Source organism: Poecilia mexicana, unplaced genomic scaffold, assembly GCF_051168715.1.
Source record: "Poecilia mexicana isolate PSO_F unplaced genomic scaffold, ASM5116871v1 scaffold_19, whole genome shotgun sequence".
Classification (NCBI taxonomy): domain Eukaryota; kingdom Metazoa; phylum Chordata; class Actinopteri; order Cyprinodontiformes; family Poeciliidae; genus Poecilia; species Poecilia mexicana.
Genome location: NW_028263388.1, coordinates 24,885,069 through 24,905,220, shown reverse-complemented (window position 1 = coordinate 24,905,220; position 20,152 = coordinate 24,885,069). Strand labels below are relative to the sequence as shown.

General features: G+C 42.0%; 1 protein-coding gene across 1 annotated transcript; it reads left to right on the top strand.

Annotated features, from left to right (window-relative positions):
• Positions 1–1,042: 1,042 nt before the first annotated feature.
• On the top strand, positions 1,043–18,603 carry LOC106918739 (ubiquitin carboxyl-terminal hydrolase 31). The gene is made up of 16 exons (XM_088016612.1): positions 1,043–1,938; positions 5,648–5,804; positions 5,872–5,953; positions 6,809–6,901; positions 7,322–7,457; positions 7,638–7,800; positions 9,809–9,989; positions 10,075–10,186; positions 10,257–10,351; positions 11,582–11,659; positions 11,771–11,900; positions 13,100–13,219; positions 14,561–14,786; positions 14,865–15,023; positions 16,278–16,430; positions 16,527–18,603. Exons 1-16 carry the CDS (start codon positions 1,396–1,398, stop codon positions 18,008–18,010), a joined length of 3,912 nt encoding a protein of 1,303 aa, XP_087872738.1. The 5' UTR covers positions 1,043–1,395; the 3' UTR covers positions 18,011–18,603.
• Positions 18,604–20,152: the final 1,549 nt, after the last annotated feature.

Here is a 20,152-nt window from a genome sequence, read left to right as displayed (position 1 = left end):
AAGTATATCTTATGTTTGAGTTTATTATTTTGTAATTATATTTGTTTATCTGTATGTTTTTATATATAATTTTGTCTTTAAAATATCAACATTTGCGCATAACTTTCTATTTTTGTCGGGAATGACATCAGTTTTATAATCAGATGTTATGATATTGATCAATACTCAAACAGCATTTTTACAAAATACTGTCGTTTTTACTTTTACTTGAGTTAATATATGTTGCAGTAGTGCTACTCTTAGTAGATATAATCTTTTATAATTGAGATAATTATGAGGTACTGTGTTATAATGAGTTTACTCAATAATTGTGACTTTGCGGTTCAATAATTACAAATTATTCTTATAATTATAAATACCTTCCTATAATGATCATACATTATACTGCTTTGTGATCGCGGTGGCCTTTATAATAAAATGAGTAAAAGATGCTTCGTGTTTATCCCGGATGTTCTGCTGAGCGGGTCCAGATGTTCGGATGTTCTCCCTCTGGAAGCATCTGGCTGCTGCTCGGCTCTGTCCGGGAGGATGGAGCATCATCCGCATCACATGCTGCTGGACCTGCTCTCCTCCAACATGGACCAGTGTTTGGGCCTGACGTCAGCCGTTACCGCCCTGCCCGCCCGCAGTATCTCTGCCTACAAACTGATGATGGAGACGGGGAGCAGCGGCCTCGCAATGGAGCCCATCCGGAGGCGGAAATAAGGCGCATTCAACCGAAGATCAACACTGGACGGACGGAAAGAGGGGGGACAACTTTCGGATGGGGACAAGGCCGATAATCTCCACTCCTGGCCCGGGAAGCGATGCCTCTCCGCGGTCAGTCGCCAGGGAGCGGCGGGCTGTGTCGCTCCGGTCCGGGGCTTCCCTAGTTTGGCAGAGCGCCTGTGATTGGAGCGCTGTGGAGGTAATTTAGGGTAAATGTTTCCTAAACCATAATTTTAAAAAAGAAAAACACACATAATGGACCTGAATCCGGAGGAAACAGTCCACCTTTAACAGGGTGGAGCTGCGGGTTAATAAATGATGAGGCATTCCGCTCGGCTCTCTAATTGAGGCTGCTGTAGATGTTTATGTCCGACAGGAACTCCAGCGGTCCGATGTTGTGCCTCAACAATGGCACAGGTGCTTGTTTACCAGCTGGAGATGCTGACGGCTGCTTTCAGCCCCGGCTTTAACACCAAATACCCCGACTGTTGGCTGTTTATGCGATCCGACGCGCCGCTGCTGCCAGTGGGCTGATTCGGGTCTCATCGGGTTCTCCAGAACTGCGGGGCCTTTATGTTTCTGTGAAATATGCCCGGGCCTCGTCCAGAACAAAGTGATGGAGAGCAGATGTGAGCGCACAGCGGGGAAACCTTTCTGCAACTAAGGCGCAGCAGCAGGAGAGCCATCATGTCCAAAGCGGTCAGCAGCAAGGAGAAGAAATCCTTCAGCAAGAAGCTGTTCCGGAGGAGCTCGGTCCGATCCGTGGGGAGCTTCATGAACAGAGTCCTCCGGACCCTGTCCACGCTCTCCCACTTCGGAACCGACGAGCAGGCCGCCGACGACGAGAAGGACGAGGCGGCTTTGATACCGAGCACCACCGGAGGCTCCGTCCCGTCCGACGACAGCGACTGCGGGGGGTTCCCCTTCGGGGACAAGGTGCCCGGTGTCGCCGGGCTCAAGAACCACGGTAACACCTGCTTCATGAACGCCATCCTGCAGTGCCTGAGCAACACGGAGCTGTTCGCGGAGTACCTGGCTCTGGAGCAGTTCCGGGGGGGAGAGGCGAGCAGCGGCAGCAGCGAGAAGGCGAAGCCCAACGGGGCGCCGCTGGTCCAGAAGAAGGGGAGCAGCCAGCCGCAGGAGGCGGGAGAGGTGACGGAGCAGCTGTCCGGGCTGGTCCGGGCTCTCTGGACCTTCGAGTACACACCGCAGCACAGCAGGGACTTCAAGGTAAACTTTGGGGGAAATACAGGGGCGTTTCCAGAAAGTTTTAAAAGGGTTGTTCTGATAATAGTAGCAAAATATCCTCAAAAGTTTCCAAACAAATTTTTGTTTAAGTATCAGAATACTTTTCAAGTATTACCAAGAATTATCCTAGAAGAAGATTTAGATTTGGGGTAATTTTCCTGTTATAAGAACATAAACACAGCACTGTAAAACATTTAATGGTGGTTTAACTTGAAAATGAAAGTCCACCTGCTGCCCTGAAAATGCAAATTAAGTCAACAAGAAAATAGTTTTGGTTTTAACTCATAAATTAAAGTTCATGAAGTTGATTTAACAACAGGAGACAAGTTGTCTGAACATTGTTTTTAAGTTAATTAATCTTAAATTGTGAGTTTTAACTTAATGCTGCAATTTAAACCAAATAATTATTTCACAAAATGCAAGAAAAAAAAACTGTCCTCACCCAAAGAGCCACATTTCTCTGTTATTTTACTCACAATATCAAGTTATAATAACTTATTTTACTGTAGAATAATTTAAATTCTTGTTTCAAATCACATGAACCAAATTTCTGACCTGATGATGAATTTTATGAAACATCTGAATGAATTCAGCTCAGAAACATTTAGTGTGAACAGGACATTATCCTCAAACGTTGCAAACTTCAGCTGCAGTAAAATAATTTTAATTCTAAGCTCTAAGTTTTAGACCAGGTCTCCTGATCACAATAAAACAGGTCTAAATCACAGCCACAAATAAATGACTCAGTTGACTCTTATAAATTATGACTGTTTTAAACAATGGGTGTCCAAATTATTTGCCAGTTGGGTCAAAATTTTTGTAATCTTTTTAAAATAGTAATACAAAAGTAATTTTGTTAATTCAATTTTGTTTTTCCTACAAAAACTAAACATGTAATATTTTAATGAACAGAAGGACTGAAGGTGTTCAGTTTCCTAAATATTTGGGGTTGAAAATCTTGCAGTTGTGCAACAAGAGCTGGAATCGTGTCCTTCTCTCTTGCCATATTTAGCCATGAGTTTCATGAACAGATGTGTCAAAATCTGCCTTTAAATTATAATTCATTGAATGTTTGTGGTTCTACTAGCAGTGACACTAAAAGTCTGGTTAATAAAAGTGGAATAATTTGTTTTGAACCTAAAAAGTTTTAATTTGTTGGCAAAAGTCTTACCTGTCAAAATCAAAATCATGTCAAGGGCCGTAATTGGCCCTCCTACCGAATTTTTTGACACCCCATTGTTTAGATCTAGCTTTAATTAATTAAAAACTATTAAACACCAATTTTAGTAATTTTACTTTGCAACACAAATTAACAGAGTTCTTCTGAGCAGCAGCGTTTAAAGTTGGTTTAAAGTGTTTTATAGTGTTTTATTTGGGTCTTTATTTAGGATTCAAGCTGGAGAACTTGAACACTTTTCTCTTAAAAATCTAAAACTCTCCTCTTCATTTTTAAACCAAAAAGCCCAAAAAGCTGCAGGACTAAAGTTATTTCCAGAATCTTGCAGCTTTATTGCAGGTAAAACATGTCCAACAACACAATAACAGTCAATCTAAAAGAGTGATGCATTTGCTTTATAAAGGCCACATCTTTTCTCCAGCCGTGTCCCTGAGCCGCAGTTACATTCACTCTAAAACCACATTTCAGAAATGAAAACTTTGCCTCTCACACACATAAAAGCCTGCTCATCATGGGAATATTCCTTTCAGGCCTGCAGCCTATTTTCTTTCAAAAGCCCAAAAAAGCTCAGAAGAAAAGCTAAACTGAAAAGGGTCATTGAGCATCAGCTTTACTCTTGACAGTCTGACTATTTTTGGACCTTTTTTCCTATTTTTTCTACCTTGGTTGCCAGTCAGGATATAAACAGCCTGATTGGATATAGATCATTATTGTTAAAGGCAGAAGCACTGAATATGTAGAGCCAAATGGAAAATGAGGCTGAATTCTTAGTCAGATTAGCAGGATTTGTATTTTTAGGTTCTCATTTTTTGGTATTTTTGATTTTCTGTACTTCAAGTTTGTGTTACGCCTCAAACCAGAACCGGTTCTCTACTGTCCTGCAACTTTTCAATCCATATCAGCTCTGAAAGCGACTGAATCACATCTATTTCATGTCAGTTTGTCATTCAACACTCATTGGATTCAGATGTGTTCCAGTAGCAACGCAAAACCACAACATTTTCCCAAGTGTTTTTAACTAATTTCTAGTGCAAAAACTTTGTACACTTGAAATAAGACGAACTAACTTAACAAATAACTTTTCCACGAGAAATATGAGCTTCTTTTAAGTCAACAATTCCTTAATATTAATTAGTTCTAGTTCCGCTGGCGCTGTTACCTAGCAACCATAGCCAAGCCCAGCCCGTTACCTAGCAACCCTAGCCAAGCCCTGCCTGTTACCTAGCAACCTTAGCCAAGCCCAGCCCGTTACCTAGCAACCCTAGCCAAGCCTAGCCTGTTACCTAGCAACCCTAGCCAAGCCCAGCCCGTTACCTAGCAACCCAGTTCTAGTTCGACTGGCACATTATTCTACTCATAACATGGGAATGCTGTGTTATAAAATGTGTTAAAATCTGCCAGTGGAACTGGCACTAGATCCCATAAAGTCACTATTACATTTAAAGCTACGGCTAATTCTCATGAATCCTCATCTGAAATTGATTAAGTTATATATATTTTTTCTTTGCAGACCTTTTCCTCAGCGCCAGGTTCAGTGGAGGAGCCACAGAAGTAAACCTGCCCTCTCCTGCTGAGGCTCTTAGTTATTTGTTTTTACCTCAAAAGTAAATAGGTTCATGCAGAGAAGAGCTTTACAAACACATTCAGTGTTGCTTCTCCAATATTTGACATTTGATTGGCAAGAAAGAAAAAAGAGTAGAGGTGACCAGACTGTTGTTTAGTTTCTAATTAAAATATCTTAGGACACTTGAAATAAGACAAAGCGGTAACATTATGCTCTGCATATGACATGACTCTGTCATGAACATGAAGGAGTCTTCATAAATGTTTATGACTGAAACTTTTAATGCAAAGTTGAACTGAAAGTTGAATTAAAAGTCCATTAGACGTGTCATCTTGGCATTATTCGATAACTAAAGGCACTTTTACTGCAAAGCTGCATTAAAACTTGCATTTATTTGAATGACACAACAATCAGCAAAAGTGTTACCGACAAAACTAACTTACAAATAACTATTCAGAAAACATGGGAGCTTGTTTTAAGTCAATAATTCTTTAAATAGATTTTTTTAAAGTACTAGCTCCACAGGCACATTATTTCACTTATTTTTTAACATCTACTTCACCTCATAACAGGGGAAAATGTCTTGTTACAAGTGAAATAATCTCCCAGTGTAACTAGAACCTTTTTTTATTATCATTGAGTTATTGACCTAAAACTCCCTCCTGTATTTTGTTTAAATGTTACCAGTACGTCAGTTTTGTTCTAACTCAGGTAGAGCAGAAATGCGTGGTAAGGTTTTGTGTTTTTGCAGTGTGAAGCTTCAGCTCGTTGTCGTTTCATTAAAAGGTTTTTCTGGAGCTCTGCTGACCTTTGAGGTCGTGCTGATTGCCGCCCCGGTCAGACTCGCTGAATATTTTATGATGGCACAATGTCAAAGGAGCCCAGCGGGTCGCAGAGCAGGAAACCAGCCTGTGTAAACGCCGGGTTGTTTCTCTTCCTGCCGCCTGCAGAACGTCGTGTCGAAGAGCGCCCTGCAGTTCAGAGGGAACTCCCAACACGACGCGCAGGAGTTCCTCCTCTGGCTGCTGGACCGAGTCCACGAAGACCTCAACCAGATCATCCACCCGGACAGCAGACCCCCCCGGAAGGTGAGCGCGCTTTCAGGCTGCATGTGATGCTGCAGAATCAGCAGAGGAATTAGGGTTAACGTGTTCTGCGCTGTGTCAGCCTCCAGTAGAGGAAGAAGCGGTTCCTGAAGGATCTCCGCTGCCAGCGCCTGGATCTTTTGTTCAGGAACTGTTTCAGGCTCAATACAGGTGAAATCCTCACTTCTTACTGTTTATTAAACCTTTATGCCCCAAGTTTCAAATCTCCACCAGGATATTTTTGCTTATTTTAGTTGTACGATGTTCTTTAAATGTCTTGTGAGTAAATTTGCTTGTTTCAATATCCAGGAAGTTTAGCAATTTACCGTCTATTAAAAGAGTGTTTCATCAGAGTAAACCGAAGAAAACCATAACAACCCAACATCGGCTGTGCAACGTCTCCCCTTTCAGAAACGGTTTGAATTTTTCAGCTCGCGCAAAGTGTTTCAGAGTTCTGTAAAAATGTGTCGTTGGTGGCATCTTTCAGCTGATGAGGGTTAAACATCGCTCTGCTCAAAGGAAGATATAAAAAAAAAAACTAAATCTCCAGCATATTACTAAGGCAGCATTATTAGCCTGGCGGGCCACCAGGTTTACTTGTCCCCCACCAGGCTAAGCATTGTTCTTCTTTTGCATCTTTAATGATTTCTACGTTTTACGAACACAGCCCACAGGAAAACATGTTTTATTTAGTCCACTTCTGTATTTTATTTGTTGTTGATGTTTTCTTTCCAAAATTTCCTGTCAACTTAACATTTTTTGACACAAAAACATGATGGGCAGCTGGTGAACTGCCAGATTGGGACGCCAACAACTTCAATAAGATAACTAAACCATTTGTTTCATAGAAATTATTTACAAGATAAAATGGAAAATACGGTGGTGAAATGGGTTATTAATGCTATTTTTCAGATACAGAGGGGACAAAAGGTGTAAACATATTTATTTGTAAAAAACTTCAGCTAATTGTGACGGTTCCGGTGAAGCTGACCGGATCTGTTCTGGTTCTCCTGTGTGACTCTTCAGGTCTTCGCTGACTTGTCCTCACTGCCAGAAACAGAGCAACACGTTCGATCCTTTCCTCTGCATCTCACTGCCAATCCCAGTACCTCACACCCGGTAAGGAAACGCTGCAGCTGGACCTGGATCGAGACAGAACCAGGCCGGTTCTGATCCTGAACCCAGTTCTACGGAAGAGGAGGAGGGCCACTAAACCCCTGATATTTTAATCTCTAAGAATAAAGTCAGATTTTTTTTCTAAAATAGTCAGATGTCAAAAAGAAACAATTTTGAATTTGGAGATTAAGGTCTTTTTTTCCCCCTAATAAAAATCTTGATTTTAAGATTTAAGTCAAAATTCTAAAATTAATGTCAAGCCAGAGTTTTTGTCTTGTTTTTCTAAATAGAAATCTATTTTTCTTCAGTAGGCTGAATCCTTTTCTGTAAAATAAATTTTCTTCCATAAAATTCAGGGCAGGGAAAAGCTACATTCAGACGAAGCATCAGCTTATGACTCCAATCGTCTGCCGTGTCCTGCAGGCCTCTGTACGTGACGGTGGTGTACCAAGGGAAGTGTTCTCACTGCATGCGGGTCGGGGTGGCCGTGCCGCTGTCAGGCACCGTGTCCAGACTGCGGCAAGCTGTGGCTCAGGAGACCAAGATCCCCGCCCAACAGGTACAGGCCACTTTATTCTGCCAAAAATAAGAGGATTTCAGAAATATGTGCTGCTGAAAGCGTGACGTTAGAGGAATGAGGATTAGATGTTATTATTAGACGTCCGGTGGTGTTTGATGTGTTATTAGTGCCTGCGCCTCTTCAGCCCACACGCTGTTTGTGTCTCCTGTCGCCGGGCAGATCGTCCTCACTGAGATGTACTTCGATGGCTTTCACCGCTCCTTCTGCGACGACGACGAAGACCTGGAGATCATTCAGGAGAGCGACTCCATCTTCGCTTTCGAGACGCCTGAGCTGTTCAGGCCGGAGCAGATCCGGTCCAAACGGGGCGGGACCACATCAGGTGCATTCCTCCAAATGCAAAAAGTATTCACACTAAAGCTGCAGCTAACGATTCATCGATTAATTTGACAAAAAACACTTAAGCTAACCTTATGCAACTTTAGAAATACATTTGAAAATGGAAGTAAAACATTCAGTGTCTTTTTTAAATAAGAAGATAAACATTTATTTTGTCTACATTTGACCAACATTATTTTAACATCAACATGTAAAAAGTTTGACCCTTCCTGCATTAATACAGTGTTTATAAGTTTTTACATTAATTGATTAATAAAAGGTGCTTAAAACTAAATTTTTTAACTTCAGATTTTGAACCAAGTGAAGCTGAAACTGCCACTTGTAGAGTTTTAGGTAGATTACGTTTCCATATAAAGAAGTTTTTATTTTTATCTTAAGTACAGAATTATTTTGTGTACAGTTTGGCTTCATCACGGCTCTGTGTGTTGTTGTTGCAGCTAATTGGCCTTTTTCAGTCTGAATACTTCAGTTAACGATTAATCGATGACTGAAGTTGTTGACAATTATTTCACTACTCACGATCAATCCGATTAATCGTTTCAACCATGGGCGTAGGTTTGGGTAGGGACGGTAGGGACATGTCCCGACCAATATTCACGGGATATGAAAAAGTCCCGACCAATTTTTGCCATATTGGCTCAAAGAACGTGGATCTACGATCTTTGATTAGCAGCAACAGGCGGTGCGCGGAACGGAAGCTTCTTAGTTTGACATTTATTATGAGCCTCCGAGACCGTGTCGGAACGGTGCTGTCGGGGGGTGGGGGGAGGGGGAGTCAGTTGAATCGTCGGACGTTCTTTGATTAGCTGCAAAAGGCGGCGGCTAGCTGGGCACACGCGTCTCCTTCTGAGTCTCCGAGACCATGTCGCCACCAAAAAAGAAAAGGACAGACATTAGAAGTTATTTCGCTACGTCGGCTGTAAGTACAGTGAGTGGACCCATAAGTTAGATATCTATCACGCAACGCATTTGTTGTAAAGTCCGGTGTTTAGTAAGGTCAGCACTGAATGTGAGGTAGAATAGGTCTGTTAATTATGTAATATTTTTTCACATAGGAAGTAAAGTGTTCTTGAACTGATCTGCTGAGTATGACTGTATCTGGTTGTATACACAAGATGTATGATATGGTTGGGGGGAGGGGGTTATTAAGCCAATGTGGTTTCCCCCCCCTTTTCAAAAATGTTCGGTGCTCTTGGGCATTTCCATTTCACTGTGCTGCCGGGGGGTGGGGGGGTGTCAAGGTCCCCACCAAAACTTAGACCGAACCTACGCCCTTGGTTTCAACCTTGAATTTGATCACATTTTGGGATTTTATGTGACAAAGTGGTGTGTAGTTCTGAAGGAATGTGAGGTTAACATAAATCTGAAAAGTGTGGCGTACATTTTTACTCTTCCAGAGCCAATACTTCTTATAATCACAAGTCTTCCCAGGTCTCTACCAGCTTTTTACATCTAGACATTGACATTTATGCTTCTGCTTCTTTGCAAATTAGCTCTGATTGGGTCTGAACTTTGACTAGGCCATTCTGACATATGATTTACTTTTGATCTTTGCAATGTTCTTCAGCCTTGAAGCCCCAGACTGATGTATATTCAGAGCAAAATGTCTATATGTGTATATATACAAAAATAGTGCACAGCTATATTTTATAGTATTTTAAATATAAATTTGAGTACAGCAGCGATGAGCTGATGATGCCACTGCCATGAACAAACTGTTATTTTTGCTTAAAATGTTTAACTTTTAATGTAATAATCAGTTTTTTTGCTCAATCCTAGCTGAAGAGCATTGTTTTATACCTACTTTTATGCTAAAGTGTTTAAAAACATACCAAAAATGTCAAATCAGAAACCTCATGACCCCCCAAATAATAAACCTTTACATTTGTAGCTTTACTGTAATGAAATGTGAAAAGAAAAAGGAGAAATTAGAGATGGAGCTGTTGGGGGAAATATTTTTTACAGTGCAGATTGTCGTGTGCTGCTTTCAGGGAGCCCACATGCAAACCTCAATCAGAACAACCTGAAGTACGGGACGGACAACAACAGGATCTCGGGCCAGATCCCAGAGCCCAGCACGCCGCCTCAGAGCCCCAACAAGAACAGCGGCCAGGCGGAGAAGATCGTGCTGCTGGTGTGCAACCGGGCCTGCGCCGGACAGCAGGGGCGCAGGTCCTGCACCCGTCACCTCTGGGTCAAAGCTTCAGCCAATAAGCTCCAAGCTTTCTAAACCTCGTTGTTCTCATGATGCCTGCAGGTTTGGGAATCCCTTTATCCTCTACTTGGAGCGCACAGTGACGTGGGACACACTGCAGACAGAGATTCTGGAGAAGATGCGGCATCTTTTGCGTCCCGGCGCCATCGTTCAGGTAAATCCCTTTAAATATGAAATGTTTGTTTGTGCTGCTTTAATGTTGCAGTTCCTTTGACTTCCTGCAGGTGGGGCCCTTCACGTTGCGTGTGGTGGGAGTGGTGGGAATCACATACCTACTGCCTCAGGAGGAGCAGCCGCTCTGCCATCCCTCTGTGGAGAGGTAATACCATCCACCACCACAGGGGGGCAGTAGTGGATTAAATAGTTCATAACTGGGAAAAGATTAAGACAGGATCCACTGATTTTAACCTTTATGGTGCATGGATTTGATTTAAAACACAAAAAGTAAAAGAATAAACACAAATTAAAAGGAGCAAAACTTTCAGTGAAACAGGAAATAACTGTTGATCGAAACGACCACAAAAGATTAAAATCAGTCAAATCTGACTTCCTGGATGGAAATAAAACAAAGGATGGCGAGAGAAATGTTACACAGCACTGGAAATTCAAAAAACACTTGAAAAACAAAACTTTTAATTCTGTTCTGTCATTTTTAATTACGTTGGTTCCCTGGGGTATAATACATTTACAAATACACAGCTATTTTCATGTGTTATATGTTTTCTCCCTTCTTGGAGACTGGATAACAGAAATGGATCTATAACTTTATATTTGTATGTCACAGAAACCCGTACATAATAAATTACTATATAAACATCTGTAGATACTTTCAAAAATAAACCTTCTGTGTGTTTTATAGGAATTGTTTGCGATGTCATCCACAGATTTCTCTCCAAAAAACAATTTCTTAATCCCTTGTAAACAAAAAAAAACAAAAAAACAACAACAAACAAACTGAATATAACCCAGAAAACCTGTTTATCCCACTAATTAATGCATATGAAGCTTGCAGTATGCTGCCATCTAGTGGGCACATTAATCTCCAGTCATGCCTAAATTTGGTTATTTTCTTACTACTTAAATTTATACAAGATGTATTTATAAAGTTCAAATTAACAATCTCTAATTGTGAATAGAATAGAATAAAATAATCATTTTATTCGCCTCAGATGTGTCAGCAGCAGAATAAAGTCCATAAAGAAAGCAAACCAACGTAGCAGAAATAAAAAGTCAATGATTGCAAGTGGATTTAGGCAGTAAGTGGTGAATTATTGTGTGATTTTCACTGCTTTTAGAAAGAAAAAATGAAATTTCCCTCCATTTTTTAGCATGAGTTAAAGCTACTGTACGGAAGCATTTTACTGCCAGAGTGGGGAAATAAATACAAGAGCAGCATCTCGTTAACATTTTAACGAGATGCTGCTCCAGTATTTATTTCCCCACTCTGGCAGTTAAACGCTTTTCTACTTCTGTAATAAAACATGAATGTATTTATTTTTTTTTTAGCAGGGGAGGATACAGTATTAACATGAAAACTATTTTCCAACAGGGCTTTCAAGTCCTGCGGCCCAGGAGGTCCACCTCATGTCAAGATTGTTGTCGAATGGGACAAGGAGACAAAAGACTAGTAAGTGCCAAACACACTCCTCATTAAGCAGCGAGCAGATGTGTGTGTGTGTGTGTGTGTGTGTGTGAGGCGCCACGTCTCCTGTGTGACTCTGCTGTGCCACGCCCGCAGTCTGTTCAAGAGGACGGAGGACGAGTACATCCCGGATGCGGAGAGCGTGCGTCAGGTGAAGGAGCAGCATCTGCAGCCGCAGACCTGTTCGCTGGCCCAGTGCTTACAGCTGTACACCAAAGAGGAGCAGGTAGGCCGGGCCGACCCGGTTCACCGCCGGGCCGGAACCGATGAGTACAGACAGCGCCTCTCAAACCTATTCTTAGCCATTGAACTTTTCCACGTTTTGTCACGTTGCTTTAAACGTGTTTATTGGGATTTTATGTAAAAAAGCAGCACAAAGTAGGAGACATTTGGGAAAATGAAAGAAAAAGGAATTTTTTTTTTAATTACAAATTAGTGTTGAATGGGAATGTAACCCATCATTCATCATGGACGGTTCTCCTGCCCATCACAGGACACACACACACACACACACACATACAGTCATGTTTTCATATCTTGTGGAGACAAACCCATTAACAGCATTTCCCCTCATGGGGCCCAAGGAAATGTCCCCACAATGAGCAATGGTCCCCAAAACCCCGTACCGCAAACAGAAAGAGATCCCCACGAAGAAATAAAAACCTGGTTCTCTCACACACACACACACACACACACACACACACACCCACATACACACACACACACACACACACACACAATTCTTAAGGATATTTTAATCAATCAAGCAATCAGTGAGAGAAATTAAGGAAGACTGGATTAAAATGAGTCTTCACATTTACCGTTTTGTCAAAACAGACCAAACCAAAAACATGATTGAAGGAAAATGTTTGATGGTTTTAAAATATTTTGAAAATCAATCAAGTTTATCTGTAAAACACATTTCAATAACAAGACATTTCAAAGTGCTTCACATCCTAAGAACACAAAGAAACACTAAATTTTTCCAAATTCCATCATTTACACAATTTATTTTGGTTCAAAAGCAACTCTGACCAGGTGGGTTTTTAGACTAGATTTAAGGAACACAGTGTTTCGGCTTTTTTCAGTTTTCTGGAAGATTGTTCCAGAAAACATAGAAAGGTCTACATAGAAGCTGAAAGCTGCTTCTCCATGTTTGGTTCTGGTTCTGGATGCAGAGCAGAACCAGAACCAGAATCAGAAGACCTGAGAGGTCTGGAAGGTTTCAGAGAGATAATTTTGCATAATAAACTAATGCGCTATCATGGACTTTTAGCCAGTCCAGACTTGAATGAATGGGATTTAAACAGGTGCTGTAAGAACAATTCAATGCTAACAGGGAGCTTTACTCCAAATCAACTGAAGTTTATCAGAGTCTTTTTGTGTTCATGTGAGATATTTCCTAAATATTTTCCTGACCTCCAGCTCGCCCCGGATGATGCGTGGAGATGTCCCCACTGCAAGCAGCTCCAGCAGGGCAGCATCAAGCTGAGTCTGTGGACGCTGCCAGACATCCTCATCCTTCACCTCAAGCGCTTCAGACAGGTACACACATCTCTGGATGACAGATTGATTTCCCTTCCAGTACCAATATCTGAGATTTAGTATCAGCTGATGCCAATCCGATACATGAAAACAGTAATGTTTCTTTTTTAAACACGGGCGTAAATGTGCTGAATTGCATATTTATTTGCCATTTCTTCGCCAGTGCAGCACACTTTACACCAACAGCTTCACAAGCTTGGTGAAACGTCAAAACAACTTTAATTTGTTCAGTCAGTTCAATTAGGGGTAGAACAGCCAATGGAAAAGAAATAATAAAGAAACTGACAAAAACTAAGTTGACTCACGTAGTCAAAAATGTAAGAAAAAAAATAAACTGACAAATTTTCTTTCAAATGGTTCAGAAAGTATAGTTAGGAATTCTGAATAATAATAAAATAATAATAAAGCATGACGTTGAATCAGAGCAAAAAGCACAGAATTAGATTAAATAGATCAACAAATCAAGTTTATTTGTATAGCACATTTCAACATGGTATTTACATCATAAAAAAAAAACAATTGGAACTACATTTTTTCAGGTTTTGTCATAACATGTCAAAATGTTGATTAATGTTCCATTAATAATGTCTCAGCAGTAACTAACCAGCTGGGATTTTAGTACAGAGTTAAAAGAACTCAGTGTTTCGACTGTTTTGCAGTTTTCTGGAAGTTTGTTCCAGATTTGAGATGCATAGAAGCTGAATGCTGCTTCTCCCTGTTGGGTTCTGGTTCTGGATACAACAGTAGATAAGCAAGCCATTCAGTGATTTATAAACTAACATCAGTACTTTAAAGTTTGTTCTCGGAGCTGCAGGGAGCCGGTGTAGATCAAAATCAGGACCGATACAGATATTAATATCAGAACAGACAAAGGCTCAGCCCAACATAGATATACACAGTTAAGACAGGGTGCAACACAAGTATGTACATATGCATACATTCATGGATCATCTATCACAATGCTGTTTAGTATGGATGCAACAGTAGAATTTGTGAAACGGAGATAAGGATCCAAATACGTGAAAATTGGCCCTTTGAAGAGAGCAGGTGAATTATTCCAAAGGACGAGTTTGTCCAAGATGTTATGGAAGGAGGTTTATCTCTGATCCATCACAAAAAGATGTTCTTACAGGCAGCATAGGAGAGAATAACCTGCAAGGACCAGGACTAAATCTGCTGTCCCTGCATCCTAACGAGAGTCAAGGAAACTCCAAATATGTCGCTCAGATCTTTCAGGACGTCCGACTAACACATCGGAATCAATGAATATATGAACCCGGTGCTGACTTGCATTCAACACAGTTAATTGTTTAAAATATTGTTCATATTTGTGTCTGTCAGGACGGGGATCGGCGCGTGAAGATGCAGAACATGGTGAAGTTCCCTCTCACAGGCATGGACATGGCGCCACACATGGTGAAGAGGAGCCAGAGCAGCTGGAGTCTCCCGTCCCACTGGTCGCCATGGAGACGGCCCTACGGCATGGGCCGGGACCCCGAGGACTACCTGTACGACCTGTACGCCGTGTGCAACCATCACGGCACCATGCAGGGGGGGCACTACACAGGTAGGCGTGGCCGGGTCGCAGCAATGGCTCCGGTGACTCCATTTTGTCTAAAACATTTTCCTCCTTTGTGACTTGCAGCTTACTGTAAGAACTCCATCGACGGCCAGTGGTATTGCTTCGACGACAGCGACGTTCATCCCATTTCTGAAGACGATGTGTGCAAACAGACGGGTTACATCCTGTTTTATCAAAGACGAGCTACCATCCCGTCCTGGTCTGCCAACAGCTCAGTTGGAGGTAACCTGTACTAAGATCTCGTTCCATCAGGCGAGGCTGAGACTTTCTGATATAAATACCGAACTGACTGAATGAAACAGGCTCTGCTGCACAGCTATATCAATGCAACTGCATTCAAAATCCTGACAAAAACACGTGGAAGCACAACTAAGTCAGCTGTTTTTAGGGCTGAATCGTGATCAATCGATTACTGAAATAAACTAATTTAGCCAAGAGGTAATTGTTGAAACTGGAGCATGGAGACTCATAAAAAAGGACATTTGCTAAAACAACAACACAGTCAGAGCAGTAATTACACCAAAGTTGTTTAAAAAAATAAAACACTTCTGCATTAAAAATAAAAACAACATTGTCTTTAAATATGTCCTACTCAAAACTCCTCAAAGTGGCAGAATTTTAGTATCAACCAGTTCAAATTCTGTAAAAAAAAAATTATATTTTGCTACCCAATTATTAAATCCATCCATCCATCCTCCCATCCATCCATCCATCCATCCTCTAGCACCCTTGTCCCTCTGTGGGGTCGGGAGGTGCTGCTGTCTCTCCAGCTAACGTTCTGGGCGAGAGGCGGGGTCGCCTGGACAGGTCACCAGTCTGTTACAGGGCAACAGTTATTAAATGATTAATCCAAATAATAACAGGTTATCTCTACACTGTATGGTACAAGCAGAAATTGCTCAACTTTTAACATAAGATGTTTTTTTAGCTACAATTGATCAAGTGTTCTCTAAATTGTTATTGCATTTTAGGCAATAAAATATTTTCTTATTTTAAAAAGTAATTTAATTACTTAATTTGCTTTTCATGCACTTGTAATGTTGCATAAAAATTCTTAAGTGGTTAAATGAAAAACTTGTAGAACGTGCCAATTGTTTTTATCCGCCAGTAATTGATTGGAGAAATTATTATAAATAATTGCTATTTGCAAACAAAACAAACCATCATCCTTTTAAGAACTTCCTGTTGTCGTCTTTGTGGTTTTTAGCAGTAGTAACAGCCAGTTGTTGATCACATGACCAGTATGACGCAAAAAAAGAAAAAGTTTCCATTGCAGTTTTGCGAAATACATCTAATTTGATACGCCAAAAAAGTGTTTTCAAAACCGTCATGTTTCCATTGAGCTAATTTATTCTCGTAATTTCAATTTGTTCAATTTTATGGTTAATGGAAACTTTTGAAAATTCGAAGAAAATCCAGATTTTACATGTTATTTTTTGTTATTTGGTTTTATTCGCCCTCTGCTTTGACCTTCAGGTTCCACCAGCTCCTCTCTGTGTGAGCACTGGATCAGTCGGCTGATGGGAAGCCGTCCTCCCAGCCAGGCCTCGTCTGGTTCCTCAAGACGCACCTCTCTGGCGTCTCTGTCCGAGTCTGCCGAGTTCGCCGGGGAACGGAGCGAGGACGACGGTGAGGAGCCCAGTCTTTCTCTGGACACACCTCTGTTGCTTCTGAGCATTGTGTCTCTATAAACCAAAATTTGATGGTTGTGTTTTCACCATGCAGGCCTTTCAACCCGACCAGCCGTCAGAGGCATGCAGAGGCAAACGTTCTCGTCACGATCGTCTATTGCCAGCCCTCTAGTTCTGAGTGAAAATGGCACAAAGCCATCCTGGTCTCACTCAGCCAAGCTCCAGCTCCGCTCCAACTCTCCCTCACGCTTCTCCCTGGAGTCCCATTCCTCTCCGACTCTGGAGCGGATCGGAGAGGTGGTTGATATCCAGCCGACATCCCCGAGTTTCACCAGTTCACCTAAGCCAGAGAAAATGCCAGGAGGGAAGTCGGCCCTCGCTGCATTGGACACCAATGTGGGAACTAAGAGGCTAATAGAGCAGGGGCGCTTCAAGTCTGTGGTACAGGCAGAGCAGAGGAGCTTGAACCCAACAGGGGAAAACAACAACACGGGGCAGGTCAGTCCTCGACATGGAATAGCCCCAAAGGATGTGAAGCAAAGAAACGGGAGTGCAGAAAGTGTTGGCATCAAAAGGACCTCAGGCAAGACTGGGCTGGACGGTGAAAGAAGTCCCAGGAAACGGCCTCCCACTTCCTCAACGTCCTCCAGCTCCCTTTCCCCTGCGTCTCCAGCCATCGACAAGTCGCCGTCTCGAACGCAGTCCAAGAGTGCAGCATCCGCCTCGAACACCAAGGACAAAAGCTCTGTGCCGCCTAAATCAAGCAAGGGAGGTTCCTCAAGAACAGCAACGCCTTCCAAGAAAACATCTTCCCAAACCACAGAGTCATTACATCCTGACGCGCAGCAGAGGAAGAGCGGCTCTCCGCAGACCTCTCAGCCCCAGAAGAGGGCGTCAAACAGAGAGGGGAGCGAGAAAAACTCAGCTGGGGAAAGGACTAGAGCAGCAGACAGGAGCGCTAGTCGGGAGTCTTCGCGGGCGAGCGCCGTGTCGGATCGGAAGGTCAGCCATGGGGGGGCTTCCTCCAGGCTGACTGCGGCGAGTCGAGTTGAAGGCAGGTCAGGTAGAGCTGTGGAGGAGAGGCCAGCGGGCCGGAGCTCCAGCAGCAGCTCCTCTATGACCAGTCTCCGATCCTCAAGTGTTGGGGTTTCCTCCACCAGTTCAGCTCCGTCATCAAGGGGACCCAGAGGGACCAGCAAGACAGAGGACAAAGGTCTGTCCTTCTTCAAAACCGCTCTGAGGCCCAAGGAGAACCGCAAACCAGGCGAGAGCGGGAAATCGGATGCAAAAGCAATCCCAGAAGAAAGTGGCGGGGACACAACCCAGCGTGCGGCGAGCAAGAAAGTTCAGAATGCGGGTTCAGAACTGCACAGTTCAGCCAAAGATAAGGAATCCTCTAAAGTATCCGGTGCAGCTAAAAACTCTCTGCTGCCCTCTGCAAAATCCAAGCTCCCCGAAGCACAAACCCCGTCTCTAGCTGCCACGAAGGACCCAGCGAAGAAAGAACCGGCTAAAAAGACACTGCAGTCCAGGAAGATCCCAATCAATTCCTCACAAACTAGCCAGAAGTCCAAGTGATTCTTTAAAAGTCTGATAAGAGTCTTTCTGGTGCAGCTTTGAGGAGTTTTCCTTTCCTTGCCCTCCGACAAACATCTTTTAAAACCTTTCAGCGCTCACTGAATACCAGCTGCCGTAGAGGACGCGTACCTGAAAATTTATTTAGGAATGGATTTTAAACTAAAGCACTTTGTATGGATTGCATTGATTTTAAATAATATTATAGTGTATTGTAAATACGCATGGACATGTATGGAAATGATTGCCTTGTTCTGTCTGTAGCACTGCTGGGAGAGGAACGTCTCAGTCGGAGCTGAAAGTGAAAAGTGACTTTGCACACAATGGAAAGCAGACACAACTGAGATATGTTCGCCACCAAAGGAGGTTTACGGAGATTCTCAACATGCTGATGCAGTGAATAATTTTCTGAAATCACTTTGTACTGCTCTCCTTCAGTACCGAGAGCCATACGTCAACAACAAACATCAGTGCCTCAGATAATCAGTAGAAATATTTACCCAAAACCGTTTAACTTGCAGAAATTTGTAATTGAATATATTGATACTAAGCACTGAACCTGTAATTTTAAGTAAAAAAAAACACATCTAAGCCTATTTAACCTGATCTACTGTTTACATATGCTCTTTGGTGTAGAAACTCTGCAGCAGCCTTTAATCTGCATTTTATTTTCCCGTCCAGCCAAAAATCGTTGAGAGGCTAAGAGGCGTCACCGACGTTGACCAATCAGAAAGCTGGGTTTGCAGCTTCGTTTACAGGTAGTAACCTGTAAGTAGGGCTGGGCGATACAGCTTAAAATACCCCAAATTTTTCATTCCAGATACAATTTTAATACATTCTTTTCTCACTTTAAAAGACAGAAAACATTTTCATAAAGTGGCTTTTATTTCAGTCGTCCTTTCTATGGGTTGTATGACGGCAAATTAGAGCCAGGCTATGAGAATTTTTGCTTAATTATGAGAATATGCAGGAATTTTTGTTTAATTACAAAAGCACAGTCATAATATTAACAGTATAAAGAAACAATTTTACTAGAAAAACATCTTAAAAATGAGGAACAAAGTTGTTAAAGAAGGAAAAAAGCTTATATTTTTGTGTTGGAGTTCTCATAAAATTACAATATTGTAATATTATGACTTTATCCTGGTAATGAAAAAAGAAAAACTAAATCTTAGCCTGACCATTATATTTCGTCGTAGACTTGACCTGAATTCAAAGTTCAAATAAATAGAAGTCGTCAAACAAAATGGCTGCTAACATTACTCTTAACTATGGATTCCCAAGGAAGGGATTGGTGGGAGAAAAAAAAAACAGATTTTCCAAAAATGAAATCTTCTAAAAACCTAAAATCTGATGAATGTATCCATCGCCCAGCTCTACCCGTTTCCGCTCAGCCATCTCATCTGTTGCCACCTCTGCTGGCTGCTGAAACTGACCTGAGATGCCCATGATTGTCATGAGCATCCGCCTCTTCAAACTGCCAGACATCTCCGAACATTCCTCTCAGATCAACACAGGGTTAATGTGAAGAACAACAACAAAAAATCAACACCATCTCACGCGACAGAACAACACATCCAAAGACAGCCGGGATGTCTCTGCTGGACGCCATAACTGTACATAGAGCGAGCGCTGTGGTGTGTTTTAGTCAGCACATCCTGTCTTCATCACAGCTTGTGCACATTTTTAGCTTGAGAGTAGCTCAGCACCACCATGTTAACAGAGGCAGAGAAGAGTTCATAGTTCTCCAAGTGTATGGCAGTTGTTGCATGATATATTGCTTATGCATGCACCCAACTATGCAAGCAGATTCACTGAGTATGTAGAAGTGCTACTCCTGGATGTGTATTTTACTTTGTAAATGTAGAGTTCTCAGAGAGCATGTGAAGGCATCCTCTATTAAAGCTTTGTTTGCACATTCCTTCAAAGTAAAACACGTTTTGTATGAATGATAAGTATTGCTCATTCGCCCTCTCAAAGTAAATCGGCTCACATGCAAATGAATCTCCTCTCTACTGTATTCATTTGTGTCACATTTTGTCCCTCACTGCTGCACTTCTTTTTTTTTTACTGCCTTCAACATGAGTTGAGCAACAAAAACATGCAGCCGGCTCTACTGTCTGCTTTCATGTTTCATAGTTTGGA